Here is an 18256-nt window from a genome sequence, read left to right on the forward strand (position 1 = left end):
CATCAGATTTCAGATCGGATCGAGCACACCAGGCCACCGCCGGCCGAGCTCCCTCTTGCGCCGTCGGTGCGAGCTCCCTCGTTCACAGCTGGTCGAAACTCCCTCGTGGTGCACGGCTGCCCAACAGGGGAAGCTTTGAGACGGCACGGACACAGAGGAGGAGGCAACGAGGGGCTTGGCCGCCGGGCTGGGGAGGCGTCGAGGCCCACGGGAGGGGAGCGTCATCCTGCTAGAAGGAAAGGCGTCGACACGCGCGGCCGTCGGGCACGGGAGGCCGACGAGCTTCCATACGTGAGAGCACCACCACAATGCTTGGCCTCGTCAATGGCCTCACGGCCAGCCACCACCTGAACACCGCCACACTTCCTAGTGCCTTGCATGGAAACCTTCCATCCTCCCTCTTCACCAATACGGCTGCACGACGGTGAGACACGGCTGCTGCTGCTTCCTTGCCGGAGCCTGGCATGGTAGGCACGGCTGCTCATGGATTTCTCATACAACCTATCAAACACCATCTCAGGTCAACCTGTCCCACGGCTTACAGGCAACCAAACACACGTCTCAGCCCCTCGTTGCACTAGATCAGCCAGGCCTGACTCAGCCAGCATAGCAGATACGATGCAGCTTGTCTTGACCCAAGTAACCAAACACGCCCATAGTGTACCGGCAGCCAGAGGTGCTGTCGGCGACATGCATGGTGAAGTCAGAGAACCCCACGTTAATTTCTATCACGTATGGTTTTTTAGTAGTACCACTATCAATGGCATTTATTCATTCAGCCATTGTACATATCTTCTGATTGCACCACAACATTCAGAAAGTCAGGGATTACATCGAAGGACACGCTATTAATAACTACAAATAGTGCATGCTTTTACACATTTGTGGGCTCCATCATTTTCCTGTCTCCCAGCAAATCATAGCTCAAACCCCTGAAAGTTTGGGGGATAGGTGCACATCTCTCGAATAATATGCCCACCAACGGCCCAGTCATTCCTTTGATGTCGGTCGTCCTCCAGGACTTTACAATCTGATTCAGTGATGATCTTTCTCCAACGCAGTTCAGCAGCCAACACCATGGCATGCCGGGAGGCCAAGACTTCGCCTTCAAAGGCTAGCACATCCCTTATTTCAATGCACAAGTTTACGTGCAACAATGAACTTAATATTTGTTTCCTCGGTTAGAGAATATCTTTTTAGACCATATAACCGGTGCATATCACCCAAGAAAACCTCAATAACCATGAGCAGTATACTTATACTACAAACAAATAAACGCATAGAGTAAAAGGAGAGTGAAACATTATATTGTGTCTATGTTGTGACTGGACAATACTGTGGCACAACTAGTTCAAATTATGTCACCGCCAGCGCCTGAAAATAAATCTTCGCGTTATAGGCCAGTAGTACTTATCAACATTTGTGTCTTGCAACCCCTAAAATACAACAACAGCCAACATCAGTAACTTATATTTATACTGAAGTTATCCAAAGCTTAAAATTAAATTAAATCCATTGAGGCTTTGTATTTGTGATATGATAGGAAAGGTTTAATGGAAATATGCAGAGGGCAAATTGAAGGAAATTTCAGAGCGTGTGGTACAAATTGTAAGAAATAGAAATATAATATTTCGTGCATGATCAGACAACCCGAAAAAACATTTAAACACATGAATATAACTGAAACTCAAGAGGTATCAAAAGCACAGTAGCAATAGTCTAGAGTCAGAGTACACCACTAACTAGTCCACCAAAAATTCTAGCAAACTAGTAAATCTCTACACCCAGATTGTAACCTCATTCTTAAGGCTGTCACACAACGTAACGAGATGGTGGTTAAATTGTTCTCTACGACAAAGGGTCAACCCTGTTTCAAGAAAGAACGGGTGAATTCTATTCATGCCCCGATGACCTATGTGTTGCCATAAGAAAAGAAAAAAAGATCATCAAGAGTTAATTGGCAGCTGATGTTTCTTGAACATAGCAGACTTCACCTTCACACTTCATAAAGCGCATAGACAGATCAACTAACAAGATCTAAAATATTCAAAGCACTGATTTTTGTTTTACCATGTGAAGCATGCTGTCTTAATCCTTTTCTTCATATATGACACATGACATCTTATGTTGCAAAGTTAGATATCTACACCCCAGTCGATTCACATCATTCCCAAATTAGATGGATATGACCACCTAACAAGTGCAGACATCAAAGTGATTGTTTTCATCTTGAGGTATTATACATATTTGAAGTGTTTTACTGTGTCAGTAAAATGGAGTTAAAGGTCCATGAAATCCAAATTATATGGAACACATGTTGACTAAGAAGAGAGAAATAGCTCCATTTAATCACTATGCTGAAAAACTCAATAAGATCATAAATATGTAAGTAAATCAAAATGATCATTATGTTGAGGTGCCTTATTTTAGAGCCTTTCGAAAAAACTTGGTTGTCCATCATGTGCTGCTTCTCGCCTTGCGAATAACTTATGCTCGACAAGGCTTTCTTTGAACCTATGCCCAATAATGCTCAAACCCTGTGACTCAGGATTCCATTGGAATTCGTCTAGCAACTTGCCAGTACTGTCACAATGGAACATGTAACGTGCGTACATACTGTAGACGAGCACATCACGCTTGCCGGAGAAAATGAAATGTCGTGTATCTGTCAAGTGGCACAAGCTCTCCACAGGGAGTTTAACATGGTACTTGAATGCCCATACCTCCCTCTCATAGTCCTCAAGCACCCAGATTCTGACGATTGTACTCCCATCATCGAAGCAACTGAAGCCGATCGAGCCTTCCATGTCGCACAAGCGAGTGCAGGAACTAGTAGCACCGGGCGGGCAGCACATGGATCTGAATGACTCAGCCAGCGTGTTGAAAACGACTATGTCCCCGACATCATAGCAAAGCCAGCTAGGTTCCCAGTGCAGGCAGTTGTGGAACATGACGGGTGGGGCCACATTAATAGTGGTCATCGCGTTCGCAGCTATCATAGATTTCTTAATGGCAGGGATCTCTGAAGGAACTCGGATGCACCTCGGCGAGCCTCTCCGCCGCACCCTAAGGATGTTGCAGGAAGCTTCTTTCACTTGTTGATTCCCTTTCCAGTGTCTTTTTTTCCAGTAGAGGACACAGTACTCACCTGATGTGTGGTGGAGGTACAACGCGGCTATCACAATGTTGATGTGGCCAACGGTGGTGAGGTTTCGGAGGGGAGCGCACTGACGCGTGGCTGGGTTGCAGATGCTGAAGCTCTCGTCAGATCGGCTGAGCAGGAGGAGGCCGTCACAGGAGGCGTGCAGCTTGAAGCCACTGCGGTTGTTGTTGTAGTCGTCGAACTCGACGATGGGCCGGCCACGGCCGCAGATTGGGAGGACATCCGCTCTACTTGTACAGAGTGCGCGGTAGAGCGCGACCAGGGGGAGCGACGGCTGGCGCCGGTGATGGGCGAGGAGGAAATCAGGGGCAGAGGCGAGGCGGAGCCAGTAGCGGCAAACCGCACGGCAGCGAAGGATTTCCCTGGCCGGAAGGCGGACAAGGATCTCACACGCCACGATCTCCTCCAGGAGGCGGTCGAGGGCGGCGGCAGCGGCGTGTCCGCTTCGATACAGGTTCCCCGGTGGCCTCACGCTCGAACGCAACCATGTCGTCGGTGGCTTGCCCTAGCTCGGCCCCGGCGGTGGATATGGGATCTCGTATCGGGAGAGACACGACAAGTATCCACCGCGGGAACAGCCGGCGGGCGGGGCCCCTTGTCCTGGCCATCGTGATGCCTAGCCAGAGCAGGAGCGACTGCGGCCGATTGGAGGCTTCTGTTAGGTTTTGTGCAGGTGAGACGCCGATGATATTAAGGTTGGTGAATCCCTTTGCGTAGTTTGGGCCTTCTTTGCATGCAATGCTAATATGGCGAATCCAGAAGCCTTTGGGCCGCACCGAATCTTCCACCTCGCCTCTCAAAAATAATAAAAGAGAGACTCGCCGAATCGACCGCCAACCGCAGCAAGTAAATTTTGCATGTATATTTGGGGGAGTTGCCGACACCGCACCTGACCTACTTCCCAAACACCTGGACTCCCACGACTATTACTCCTCCTAGGACTACAGCCCAAGGTGCTAATGTCTTTCAATCTCACATAGATACTGATGGCTTCCACTATATAAAAAAAAGTTAAAGATACTGATGACTACAACACATATTCCCTGTCGTAAGGGTATTGATATGGGGAATGCTACTAGCTATGATGAAATGAGAACGGCTTTTCAACACCCGGGTGTCTAGACACACGGCTATCCACCGTCCAGTCAGTACCCATATCTCGTTGGGATATATGCCGGGTCCTGCACCACAGTTTGGATTAGTAGGCTACGTGAATAGTAAAAAAATTGATAAAGGGTGTTTAGGTGAATAGTAAATGGATGTGAGAACACAACTTTACCAACTAGGAAACTGTTTCCGCTGGTTGAATTGACATAGGCTGTCGCGAAGGAGAGAGAGAGAGGCTTTGAAGGGAACGGAGAATTACTGTGCACACGACAAACAGTATGCACGACCATCAGACGATGGTCCATCAAGGGGTGTGCTGCCTTTTGTTGCTATACATCATCTACGCGCCGCCAGCACCCGCACCGACAATCACCCGCACATGATGGCGTCCTCGAGATGTAACAGTGAACCGGCATCGTGGGAGAGTGGATCAGCACACTAGTCGTCTGGATGGACACGACATCCGAGGAGGAGGCTTAGCACCTCGACATCTGGAAGGCGCACTGGCTGGTGGAGGAACGGGCCAACACCGAGCGCCAAATGCAGCGGGAGTGCGACGAGGACGAGCGTCAGCTGCGTTCGGGGCGCAAGGAGGAGGAGTAGCGGTAGCAGGAGGACGAGGCGCACTTGTGGCGTCAGGCAGTGCCGCCGCATCAGATGACGCCAGAGGAGACAGCGCTAGTGGCCTATAAAGATGCCTTCTCTTGGGCTGCGCCGCCGGCGTTCTTCAACCTCGGCAGCTCCAACTCCGCAGACGACGCCTAGGGCTGCGGGCTACGACGGGGCGGTTGTGTTTTTTTAGTTTTATTCGTGTTTAATTATGTTTGAAGTGGACTTTGTCTAGCGTTTTAATATATTTAATTATGTTTTGTTAATATGTGTGTTTTAAATTTAAATGCTTTATATGCCTATTTAGTTTTTTTATGACCAAGCGGACTAATGCGTCAGCCGACAGCCGCGTTGGGCGCACTAACGCTCCCATTGCTAAAACTGGACACACTCGTCCTCTCGGCTGATACAAGCGGACAAAAAACTGACAAAATCCACATCCGTTTGCGTCAGCCTATTGGAGTAGCCATGAGAGCCTTTGAAAAAACCTTAGTTGTGTAGCACCTGGCCTTGGGAAGAAACTGTGCTCGATGAGGTTTTCCTTTAACCTGGGTTCAATAATGTTCAAACCATGTGACTCGATTCCCATTGGACTTCCTCTAGCAACTTGCTGGTACTAACACAGTGAAACATGTAAGCTACACATACTGTAGACCAGCACGTCTCCCTTGTAGGATAAAATGAGATAGCGTGTATCTGTATGGCGACACAAGCTCTCCATAGGGAATTCAACATGGTACTTGAATGAATATATACATCCCTTTCGTAGTCCTCCAGCACCCTGATTCTGGCGATTGTCCTCTCATCGTTCAAGCAACTAAAACTAATCAAACCTTCCATCTCGCACAAATAAGTACTCCCTCCGTTTTTATTTAATCCGCATATTAGCTTTGGTCAAAGTCAAACTTTATAAACTTTGACCAAGTTTATAAACAAAAATATTAACATATACAATAATAAATCAATACTATTAGATTTATTATTGAATGTATTTTCACATCGTATAGATTTGTTACGGTAAATGTTTATATTTTTTTCTATAAACTTGGTCAAACTTTACGAAATTTGACTTCAGTCAACTCTAATATGCAGAGTAAATAAAAACGGAGGGAGTACATCAACTGGTAGCACTAGGAGGGCAACACATGGACCTAAATGACTCGATCACCGTGTCAAAAATGACTATGATGTCCACATTGAAGTCAAGCCAGTCAGGTTCCCAATGAAGGCAACTTCTAAACACGATGCGTGGACCCGCATTAATATGGGTCACTCCATTCTTAGCAATCATAGCTTCCTTGATGACAGGGTTAGGCTCATAGCGGGAGTAATATAGGTAGTAACATGCATGCCACATAGGCAAAAAATATGACGTGGCAAGTAATTAATAAGGAGAGATACAAATGGAGTAACATAATATGTTACCATCACATAGCAATGTAAAATGAGTCTACAAAGTAATAAATAAAGCTCTCTATGTTACCACATCTATGACAATACCCACTATGGAGGTAGTAACATAGACATAACATACATGTTACTAGTGTAAGTTACTCCCCACTATGAGTAGCCTTATCCAAAGGAAGTCCGATGCACCTCGGCATGCCTTTCCACCCCACTGTAAGGATGTAGTTGGCAGCTGATTCCGCGTGGTGTCTTCCTTTCTTGTACATCACGCGGTAATTTCCGGACGGTTTGTGCAGGTACATGTTGTAACGGCTGTCAAGGGCGAGGCCTCGGAGTGGAGCAGTGCACTAACGTGTGGTCGGGTTGCAGAAGCTGAAATGTCGTCGCACCGGCTGAGCAGGAGGAGTCCGTCACATGAGGCGTGTGTCCCAAAGCCATCATAGGGGTCATAGTCTTCGATCCCTACGATGGGCCGGCAGCGGCTGTGCTCCAAGATCGGGAGGCCGACCTCTATACTTGTACCAGCTAGGGCGGCTGCATTGTAGAGCATGACGAGAGGGAGATGTCGATGGCGCCGGTGGTGGGCAAGGAAGAAATCGGGGGCAGAGGCGAGGCGACGCCAGAAGCGGCAGACCACACGACAGTGGAGGATATCGCTTGCCGGAAGGCAGACAAGAATCGCCCACACCACGATCTCATCCGGGAGGCGGCTGAGGGTGCCAGCGGGGACACCTTGATACAGGCTCCTTCGTGGCCTCATGCTCGAATGCGCCGCCACCGTCGGTGGCTACCCCATGCAGCCATGCTCAACGCCAACGGGGGATGTAGAGTTTGAAAGGAATGTGTTGGTAAGTCTAATTCCTTGCCAACACTTGGGTTCTCTCCGATGGTCGTCTCCTGTACACCCTTCTCCGCAGTTGCTGCATGCAAGGTACAGCCGCCCAAGTTGATGAACGCCGGCTTCTTGTTGTTTTTCCTTGGTGAGATGTACACCAGTAGCATAGGTGGAAACAGCGGCAGCTCAATACTCGTTCCACCAGGATCTCCATCACCAGGATATAGGACTTTCTCAGCCAGACAACAGGGATGTGGCAGCTGTGCCTTGCATGCATCCTCGCCACCATCCAGATCCTCTTTTCGTGCGTCCCGCCCACGAGTCGTCACTGCAAAGTATTTCTTTCCTACTACAGAGGCTGAGCTCGCACCTCCAGCCATAGTGATGTGGACCGAAAACAAAACCCTAGACGCCCTCGCAAAAAGCCAATGACAACGTAACCTCGTAACGCCAAGGCAGGGGAGCCCGAGCGAACATCATCCGCTATCCGTGAAGGTGCAGGGGACAAAGACTCAACACCGGCGTCGCCGCCACTGGAGTTGGTAAAGCCTAAGCGAGAGGGTAGGTATTGTGCAGTTGTACGTTCCGAGATGAGTTTTGGGCCTTCTGTTCCATCTTCCCTTCTGACTGCTTCAATTCCCTCAAACCGCGGCGGCAGGACAAGCAGTTGCTCCACACACATCCACTCGCTCTTCTTCCTCATCCAACACTATTGCCTAGATCGATCTCGCCAACCACAGGTCCCAGCAGATTCGTCGTACCTCAATTTCTAGCACGCACGTAAGGCCAACTTCAATGTCGTGTATCAAAATGCCGTTAAACGTCCAGACAACACGGTCTGGACATTTTGTCTTATTTAACATCGTGCACGAAACATTTGTGAACCGGTCCGCACTTCTGAACTCGGCAAACCGGAAGCAAATTTGGAGAGATTTGCGGACGTCTGGACAGCAGCCACGTAGGGCCCCGACACCCCGGACCTAGCCCAAATCAAGATAGAGCCTGCGCATTTGGACAACTCCAATGTTTCGACGTGAAAGCCCGCCCTTTCTCCGCTGTCTCCTCTCAGATCGCGACCACCCACCCCAGTTCCCGCTCATTTCGTCATCCATTGCCACGATGGAGCAGGAGGAGGTGTTGACAGAGATGTTCATAGTCCCGCCGAGCCTGGAGTCGGAGGACCTGTCGGTGTGATTGCCCGCAAGGTGAACACAACGACACGCACTGCCCGCTGCCGCAAACAAAGGAAGAGGGACAAAGCTTTGACAGCGGCCGGTTACCCAGTACCTCGTCCAAAAATGCAGTAAACATTTGCTTTCTCAGTTAAGTAACAAAGATTTTGATCTTGTAACGAATAAGACAACCCAAGGAAAGGTACACATGGGTTGTATACTAAACTAAAAGCCAATGAGCTGGAGGAGCACGAATCAGAACAAGACGTTAAATTTTGTCACTTGCGGTGCGCAACATTTAATCTTTATGGTGTAGCCTATTACTCCTTATCAACATAGGTGTTCGCATGTCATCGCCTAAAAACAGAAGAGACAACCAACATCAGTACGTAACTTATATTAACAAATATGAAACTGCTTTGAAGCTTAAAATTAAACTATCAGCCATGAGGCTAGGGTAAGATTAAATGGACATATGCACAGAGAAAGCGGTAGGAAATATGTGAGGGTGCACTCTCACTTGTAAGAAACGTAAATATATTAAGCAGCCTATGAGCCCAGAATGCATTACATACACCAATAAAATAGCTAAAACTTGGGAGGCAGTAAAGGCACAGCCTACGACCCGGAGTCAGAGTACAACACTATTGGAACTAATCCACTCAAAATTCTGCCAGAGTTATCAGTATAGATGTTGTGTTTGCACTAAATGATTGCGAGATGGTGGAGAGCCTTTGACAAAACATAGTGAGATGGTGGTTAAGTTGTTCTCTGCCATGAAGGAGCAACCGTGTTTTGAGAAGAACATATGAAGCCTATTTGTGCGCTGGTGACACATGTGTAGATATAGGAAAAAATAGACGCGCTTGATGCTGAACTGAGGTTTGATGCTGAACATAGACGCTTTTAAAATCAAGTATTTCCTCCCGGTGACCACCTACACCACTATGTTTTCCATTCGGAGCTGTTCTGAGATCTTAACGAAACAAAGCTCAATATGTGCAAGAAGAAAGAAAGTCTTCCACCTATGTCTGCACCTGCTGGTACTTTATCTTTGTCGCTTTTGACTCCCACTTATCCCTTTGGTTTCTATAGGAAGTGAGAAAGAATAATATATCTGGTGTAACTAATCTTTCTTAACGAAACGTTGTAGTTCATAGATCATTCTTATAAGAACTATTTGAGCCATATACGGTGCTTTGGATCTCTTTTAGCTGCTAGGTATCTACGAGTTCAATCCCCACTTCCGCTTGAAACAAGTAAGTCAATCCTCTTGCATCTAAAATTCCTAAGAGGGTGCATGCTTGGATCCAAATACTAAAGAGACTAAAATCAAGTTAATGAGCATTTATTATCCTCCAAACCCTCCAATCCAGAACTCGCCTGTGTTAAAGGAGAGGAGTTAAATGAGGAGAGAGAGGACTAATTCACATTTTAGTAGGGGTACCCCTGACTAAAAATTTTTAGTCTCAAGACTAGTTTTAGCCCCTCTTTAGTCTGGGGTGCTTGGAACTTTAGCCTCTTAAAGAGACTATTTTTAGTCAGACTAAAATAAGTCCTTTGGATCCAAGCACCCTCTAAGGAACATATTTTCTTCTTACCATGTGAAGCATGCAGCTTTAATTATTTTTTCTCCACATTTATGAAATGTGACATCTTATGTTTCAAAGTTAGTTGGGCGTACCTACACCCCAGCTGATTCACAACTTCCAGAAAGTAGATGGATCAAATTTGAGCAATTAATTTGGCCATATCATAAGTGTTGAGACATCAGATTAATTGTTTTCATCTTGACGGTTTAAACATATTTTAAGTATCTAATCTTGGGGACATCAGAATGTAACCAAATATGTACGGGTAAGCATACAAACTGAGGAAAGAATTATTAGTGAAAAATACCAACACAACGCAACCAGTAAATGTTGAGTTCAAGGTCCATAAAAATCCAGATTGTATAAAACATATCTTGTCTAAGAAGATATAAATAGCTCTACCTAATCACTAAAGTATATAAAATTTACTAAAAGACAGGAAATAGACAAAATAGTTGAGGTACCTTAATTTAGAGCGTTTGGAAAAGAAATGATTGATGAGCGCCTTGCTTTGTGAAGAACTCCTGCTCGACAAGGCTTTCTTTTAACCTGTGTTCAATTATGTCCAAACTACGTTGTAACTCGGGTTCCCATGAGAACTTCTCTAGCAACTCGCCGTTGCTGTCACATACGAAACATGTAGCGTGTGTACGGACTGTAGACCAGCACGTCTCCCTTGTGGGACAGAACAAGATGTTGCGCATACATATTGCGACACAAGCTCTCCATGGGGAATTTGACATGATACTTGAAAGACCATGCCTCCCTCTCGTAGTCCTCCAGCACCCAGATTCTGGCGACTGTCCTCTCGTCGTCCAGGCAACTAAAGCCAATCAAACCTTCCATCTCACACAAATGAGTGCAGCAGCTCGTCGCACTAGGCGGGCAACACATGGACCTGAATGTCTCGGCCACCGTGTCAAACACGACTATATTGTTGGCGTCATAGTCAAGCCAGCTAGGTTCCTAATGAAGGCAACCGCCAAACACGACGGGTGGGCTCACATTAATAGGGGTCACTCCATTCTCGGTAATCTTAGCTTTCTGTATGGCAAGGGTATCCGAAGGAACTCCAATACACCTCGGCGAGCCTCCACGCCCAACCGTTAGGATGTAGCAGGCAGCTGCTTTGGCGTGGTAACTCCCTGTCCTGTACATGACGCGGTACTCACCCGAAGGAGGGTACACGTACAACGCCGCAATCTTGATGTTGCTGCGACGCCCTCCGGTGGTGAGGCGTGGGAGTGGAGCGCACTGACGGGTGACCGGGTTGCAGATCCTAAAGCGGCCGCCAAAGTGGCTAATCAGGAGGAGGCCATCACAGGAGGCCTTCAGCTCAAAGCCATGGTAATCTTTCAATCCAAGGACAGCCCGACCGGGGCCATGCCCCAAGATTGGGTGGCCAGCCTTTGTACTTGCCCTAAATATGTCGCCATGGAGCTGAACGAGGGGGAGAGACGGCTGGCGCCGATGGTGGGCGAGGAGGAAATCAGGCACCGAGGCGAGGCGGTGCCAGGAGCGGCAGACCGCGCGGCAGCGGAGGATGTCCTTGGCCGGAAGGCGGACGAAGATCTCGAACGACATGATCTCCTCTGGGAGGCGGCCGATGGAGGCGGCGCGGCGGCGGCGGCTACGCGTCTGTCTCGATACAGGCTCCCCAGTGGCCTCATGCTCGAACGCTACGCCGTCGTCGGTGGCTGCCCCCTGCTTCACGCCGACGGCAGACGTAGGGTTTTCTGGTAGGAGGAGCGACACGAGAAGAATCTGCCGCCGCCGCCGCTGCCCCCGCGCGCGGGCGGGGCCCATTGTCCTGGCCATCGTGATGCCTAGCCAGAGCAGAAGCGACTGCCGCCGCCCTCGATCGTAGGTAGTAACTGAGAGAGATTGGAGGCTTCGGTTAGGTCTTTATTTGGGCCTCCTTTGCATTCAACTGCTTAAGCTTTTGGGCCGTACCCAATCTTGTTCTGAGTTCTGACGACCGATTGGATAAAGTTTCGTAAGGAAATTTACGAACGGTTTCTCTTCCATCTTCTGCTCAAACTGCGGCGGCCGGAGGAGCAATCGGTCGGCGCCGGAGAACCACCACGCACATCCACTCCCTCTTCTACTCGTCCGTCACTCACCAATGGCCAACGCCCCAGCAAGTATAAGCCCCACTCATCGCCATGTACCTCAATTTCTAGCACGTACTATATGATCTCAGGCACTATGGGCATATGTACGTCAGGCATGTTTCCTGGTGAAGAATATAAATATATATATGAGCTCTCCGGGCAGGGCACGCGACGACGAGCCAGAGAACGGGGCGGCAAGGGAGTACCCCTACCCCGACGAGAGGAAGCTGTTGCCGTACTTGGCGCGGGAGAGACACCCTCTGAGATCGTCTTCCACGGGCTATCAATGAGCTTCCAGCAACAAGATATAACATCGTAAAGGCCTGCTGTCTGCCACAATGGACGCTATCCTAATTTACAAATAATACTGATGTTTTGTTAAAGATGGCAAATTGCCAATTCCATGTGGTATAATCGATTGATGTTGCTTCTCTATTTGTTCTGACAAAGGACGCTTTTGTTAACACATCAAAGTGATACTCGGCCTATGCATAACTACGATGCACATAACCAGACTCACAATCTGACTCGAGTAACAAGTAGCATGTTGACAACAGTAAAGTTATATCGTACAGACACTATACCTATGTCGATTGAGCTGGTGGACCGATTCGGAGATTCTGATTTTGGGTAAAAACCTCCTGGGCACCGCTCTAACCGCATGCACAACACCTCTTGAATATTGAATGGTACTACGTCCGGTGTAGCATAGACCACGTACGACAAAGCCATTGTGTACAACGGTATATAACCCGCACAGAACAAGAGATTTTGCCATTAAAAACATATCGTTTCTACATAGCCAAATCAACCATAATAAGCAACCGGTCCCACCTTATTGGATGCTACAAATATTTGGTATTTCGTGAAGCCAGTGACCGTATATATTGATAATAGTAGTGAACGGATATAAAATGAACACTATTTGAATGACTGATCATGTAGAGCGTGAAAACTTGCATTGTAAGAAGAGATGTGTGATTGTTTCATCGTGAATACAAAAACTACACTTCTTTTTTTATTGCCAGTTGGGAGGAGTGAGGTTGTCTTTCGGTAGAGAAACTCCCTCCAAAGATACCACATTAATATCTTAATTAAAGTGGTACCTTGGACTTTCATATTTGTTTATTACTAGTACAAATGCCCGTGCGTTGCACCGGGCACCATTTTTTTATCTAATTTTAATATACATCGATAATAAGGTTAAACTGATTAGTTCTTTGTGTAGCATGAAGTTCGGACGTGAAGAAGCCGCCTTAGCGTTCTTCATCTGTTTTTATGGAAGAGTATTTTTTTCTTGGAATAGATTGTCTGTCATTTTCTTTTTGCTTTTCTGAAAAATGCGGAAATTTCCTTATTTAAAAGTTAGCATTTTCATAAAAACTGGAACACTTTTTTAAGAATAGTTACTATTTTTATGAAAATCAGTGCATTTCTTTGAAGAAGAACATTTTTTAAGAGCTTTCTTTGAAAAGTTTTTTTTGTTGTACATTTCTAAATGGAAAATTTTTAGTAATTCTTTTTTTGGAATTTATAACCTTTTTAAAAAGTGCGGACATATTTTTTGAAACCAAGAAAATGTGAACACATGTAAAACTCTAACATTAAAAAAAATTACCGTGTTGATTTTTTTATAGATGGTTAGTTTTTTTTGAGGGGTTACAGATGGTTAGTTGTTTTGTTGGGAAGAGTTTATTTATTTTTTAATTATTTGGACTTGGCCCAAACAAATAACTTGACCTAGACAGAAGGGACGCACAAACTCATCTTCCTTATCATACTTCTCAAAAGAAAATCTTCTTGCCCCTCAAAAAAATCGTCCTTATCGTTCCCCATTCTCAAGTCCGTCTTGATGTGCTTTGCGAACCGCCTCCTGCGTCGCGTCTCTTCCTTATTCACGGAGGATATGGGCGGGAAGAATAGCGCTTCCGTCGGCTGCACCGGCGAGTCCTCCGCCCCCGCCGCCGTATCAATGGACCTTGCGCGGCTCCCTGTTCCTTCTTGTTCCCTCCCACCCACCATGGTGCCGGGCCCTGGGGGTATCAGGTAAGTAGCAGCCGTTTCCGCCACGTTGTTCCTGTCCACCACGACCCTACAAGCTGCAGTTGGAATTGATTCACCTGTAATGGGTGATTATTTGAGTGACAGTTAATTCCGAACGGAGGGAGTATATTCATTCAAAATAAGAAGTCTAGAAAATACCTAACCTAAGTACAGTCACATGAATGATTTCAAATCCATTTCAGCGTAACATCTCATGAGAACAGAGGTCGGTCAATTTTTTATTCATTTACCCAACATGTTTGAATCGGAATTTCAGTTTGACTATTTATTGTACATCCAGAAAGTAAATTCAAAGATTCACCGAACTATAGAGCAATAAATGAACAATCATTCAGGTCGCCTCGATAGAAAATAAAATATTAACACTGGTATGAGCAGTTTGGTATGCATTAAGAACTACCCCGAAATACCCAACATTTCATGTATATAGCCTCCAAGTAGTCAGCACTTCGCTGCGGACATACTTTTTTGAAATGTTGGCAGGAGCGCTACCGTTTCTATTAGAGGAGAAGAAAAACACAAGTTTAGGCTGAAACCTGGTTACAATTCGATGTGATGGCCTTAGCCTCCATCATACAGTATCACTCTGGTAAATGCCAACTCTTTCGTTAGGATGGACTCCTAAATTCCAAAGAAAGTGTCCTCGACACCAGCATAAGCATTGTCAAAAACTCTCTCATTCCTATCTTTCCAAATCTGCCAAAAAGTGTAAGCAACAGTCCCATCAAACTTTCGCTGGTTGGTCGTAAGGATTTGGCAGGCTCGCTCCAGCCACCAGGAGTACACCGTGCCCTCCCGGAGGCCATCTTCACGGCATAATGTCTCAAATCGAAACAAGACCAAGCCGCGATCCTCCTCCAAACTTGGCGAGCAAAATAGCAGTTCAGAAGAAGATGCTCCACTGACTCCTCCTGTGAACTGCACATCGAACAAATCTCGCTTCCTTGCCATCCTCTCTGGATCAGCTTGTCCGCGGTCAGAATCCTCCCAAGCGACAGGTGTCAACAGAATTTTTTTACTTTGTTTTCAGCCAAAGCCTTCCAGAAAGTTCAAGAGCAAGTGCTCGAGTAAGAGCCCCAGAACATTGCCTTGTAGGTTGAGCGCGTCATATACATTCCATCTGTTGTCCAACACCAGGAGACGACATCTTGGCCTGTGGTATTTGCACCTCTCTGATCAACAACCATAATTTGATGGATTCATGAACTAACTCAGTGGTGTTGACCTGACGGAGTGCAGAAATCCATTTGTTCCCCTGAAGGGCTGTGCAAACAGAGATCTTCTTCGTTTTGAACTTGCGGAACATGCCAGAAGCGACCTCCCTGCGGACATAGCAAAAAGGAATCTAGCGAGTTCAGCATTCATAGCTCTAACACGTACTAATGAGGAACAGTAAAATCACTCAGCAAAGAGAAATTAGTAACCTGAATGTTTTATCTGTAAGAACATAATAACATGGTGCCTCTATGCAGTTTTGACATGATCATGTTTATGCCCCTAAACATTAGCCAAGTTCATGCACTTCTTGTCACATATGAATAGTGGATATTCATTTATACATTGCTTAAGTTACGAAGACTACAGAATAACATTTTTTTTCTATAGAACTATCCATGCGGGTTAAAAGCATAAATATGGGGGAGGATCTCTCTTCCTATAGAAGCATATCGCGATGACATGCTAAAGAACGATTTGTGCTGGAGGCCCGATCCCCCGTCTTCAAGGCGGATCTCAAGAACAACACGGTCGGCGAGCAACATGTTGACGACGTGGACATGGAGGTGCTCTGTATTAATGGTCAAACAATTTGCTTGATGGATGCACTTCATTGTAAATTAGGTGTTATACTTATCAAATAAAAATAAAATTCCAAATATAAATTGGGAACTACTGGGTGGTAAGGGAAGACTGCAGTTCATCCCCTCAAATGATTTTCCAACAAGTTGTGTATCGTCAGTTCTTGCACGGAGAGGATTTAATCATGTACGTATACAAACTTATCTGAAAGTTTCCATGTACGTTCTAGTGTGTCATCTTTTCTAGATCAATGGTCCAGCTAGGAAGCAAATCAGGGGAGCAGCTGCACTAAACTGACACTAAGTGTGGTTTTGTGTAGCTCAAGCTACGTGGTACCCCTTATCTTAGCCATTCATTTTTGCATCATGATCCGTGCAGGCATATTTGTCATTTTTGTTTCTTTCAAACGAAACAACGTATAAACTTCAAACTTTGCAGGACAACCAAACATTCTAATTACTATGTGGGAAAAAAATTTCAGATTTTTTCATGCATTTTAAATGCTAAAATTTATTTATTTTTAATCAAAAAATCCTCATTTTGTATATTTATGTTGGTCCAAAAAATCTGAAAGTTTTTTCACACATTGAAGTTGTAAATTTTGTTTGAACTGCAAAGTTTGAAGTCTATATGTTTTTTCATTTGAGAGAAACAAAAAAGAGAAATCTTCTTACTGTAAGTTAGTTGAAAAGTACGGATCTCAAAGCAATGTTGAAAGGATGGAGATAAGAGGTTACATGTAGCCTGAGCTACAGAGAAACTTTACCCTGACACTAAATAACAAATTAACACCTGATCACTACACTCTGAACATAAGATTTCTGAAAAGTGCAGGTCAATGGCAGCGTACATGGCTGGAGATCCAGAGAGGCAGGGCTCGGCGAGCAGGGGCGGGGCATAGAGCGCGGCGGCTGCGGCTAGAGCCTCCGCGTCCGTGTCGACGTAAGCCTCGGCCGGATCCGACGCGCTGATTCTGACGCTGCCGTGCGTCCTCCTCCTCCTCCCGGTCGTTGGCTCTTATCTAACAGTATAAGAAGCAGGCATGGGCACACAGAATATGAGTTAAGAAAACTGACAGGATGCACAAGCTGGGATGCAACTCATGTTTCGGTAACGTACCTTAAGCTCCTCGCTTTCCAGCTCCAACACTTGTATAAAATCTTTAGATCCTCATTTTCACTCTTTAGGGAATTAGGGGTTCTATATTCAGTGCAGCAGACAAGGGTAGCAGTCCGTAGCAACCTGATTATGTAAAGATTAGGTGATATGCGCTGCTAGGAGCAAGCAGAGTAGCAGCTGAGGAAATGCTCCTCTTACCGGGGAACATCCGGTCATCGTCGGAGCGCCGTAGGGCCATGCACGTCGCCTCCCACATCCTCCAGTTCTCATCCGCCTGACATCTCCGCGAGCACACGCTAGTCAGTAGCATCAGTGAGGAGCCGATCGAAACCCTAGGATAAAGAGGAGGGAGTGGATGGAGCGGAGGGGTCACCTTGAGGAGGCACCACTGGAGGCGAACGTCGCGGGCCTCCCAGGGGCCAGGACTCGTGCTGCAGCGCGTTGACGGCCTCCAGCCGCGCGCGGTCGGCGGCGAGCGCCTCCACCCGCGGCATCATCGCCACGGCCTACGCGCGCAGCCACTCGCCCTCCCGGCAGGCCGCCCCCGCGATGACGCCACCGCCGTCCATGGAATCGCGGAGACGGAGCTGGTCGGCCGGCGCCGCAACAGCTTTCTTGTCACGCCGGATTGGCACCTGCCCTCTCCATCCCCGTCCACGAGCCCGCCGGCGCCAACCTCCGGTCCCCTTACTCGAGCCCGCTCGTCTCGAGCGCAGCACGCCATCCCATCCTCTGCCTCCCGCGAGGTCGCCGGCGCGCAGATCGGTCCGCTCGATCTCCGTGAGGCGGATGCCAGCTCCGCACCCTCCCATCCTCTGCCTCCAGCGAGGTCGCGGCCAGTCGGTGGAGGGGAGCTGTGAACGGCGAAGAAAGCCCCGGGTGGGGAGGAGATGGGATTGGGAGGCAGGAGTCGGCCGGCGGCGCGCGGGGCCTGGCTGGAGGGAACGGTGGGTTGGGCGGGGCGGAGCGCCGCGAGGCAGAGCGTGGCTGCGTTTTTATTTTCTTTCGTACCGATTCAATTAGTACCACCTCATTTATATTACAATTTTATCTATACAAATCGTAAAAGCATATTATGACATGTGAAGAAAGCGTACGATGAACCCGGAGACTCAATCCGTGCTTTATTATTAGGAAGAGATTATCCACTAAAATCTCTAGGTGCTTGAGTGCGCGATACATAGAGTCAACTATGAAGGACCTAGATGTAGTTAAATTTCAGCAAAACACATCATGTTATTGTGTCAAGCTGATCGAATCCAAACAAGATAAAAATG

At 47.0% G+C, this 18256-nt stretch overlaps 1 protein-coding gene, 1 long non-coding RNA gene and 2 pseudogenes across 2 annotated transcripts; all 4 read right to left on the minus strand.

Annotated features, from left to right (window-relative positions):
• Positions 1 to 2426: 2426 nt before the first annotated feature.
• Positions 2427 to 3771, minus strand: LOC147987717 (F-box protein At5g49610-like; annotated as a pseudogene).
• A 6584-nt stretch (positions 3772 to 10355) lies between these two features.
• Positions 10356 to 12116, minus strand: LOC147987718 (F-box protein At5g49610-like; annotated as a pseudogene).
• Positions 12117 to 14127: 2011 nt separating this feature from the next.
• Positions 14128 to 16964, minus strand: LOC147987719 (uncharacterized). Its single transcript, XM_087542480.1, has 4 exons — positions 16961 to 16964; positions 16711 to 16876; positions 15289 to 15385; positions 14128 to 15216 (listed from the first exon to the last, which is right to left on the minus strand). The coding sequence occupies exons 1-4, from the start codon at positions 16962 to 16964 to the stop codon at positions 15169 to 15171; spliced, it is 315 nt and encodes a 104-aa protein (XP_087398606.1). The 3' UTR covers positions 14128 to 15168.
• A 21-nt stretch (positions 16965 to 16985) lies between these two features.
• LOC147987720 (uncharacterized) lies at positions 16986 to 18036 on the minus strand. Its single transcript, XR_015615314.1, has 3 exons — positions 17353 to 18036; positions 17178 to 17253; positions 16986 to 17102 (listed from the first exon to the last, which is right to left on the minus strand). It is a non-coding gene; the product is annotated as an uncharacterized LOC147987720 (long non-coding RNA).
• Between the last annotated feature and the right edge of the window lie 220 nt (positions 18037 to 18256).

This window comes from Triticum urartu, chromosome 2A (assembly GCF_056163025.1).
Source record: "Triticum urartu cultivar PI428250 chromosome 2A, HENAU_Tu73, whole genome shotgun sequence".
Taxonomy (NCBI): domain Eukaryota; kingdom Viridiplantae; phylum Streptophyta; class Magnoliopsida; order Poales; family Poaceae; genus Triticum; species Triticum urartu.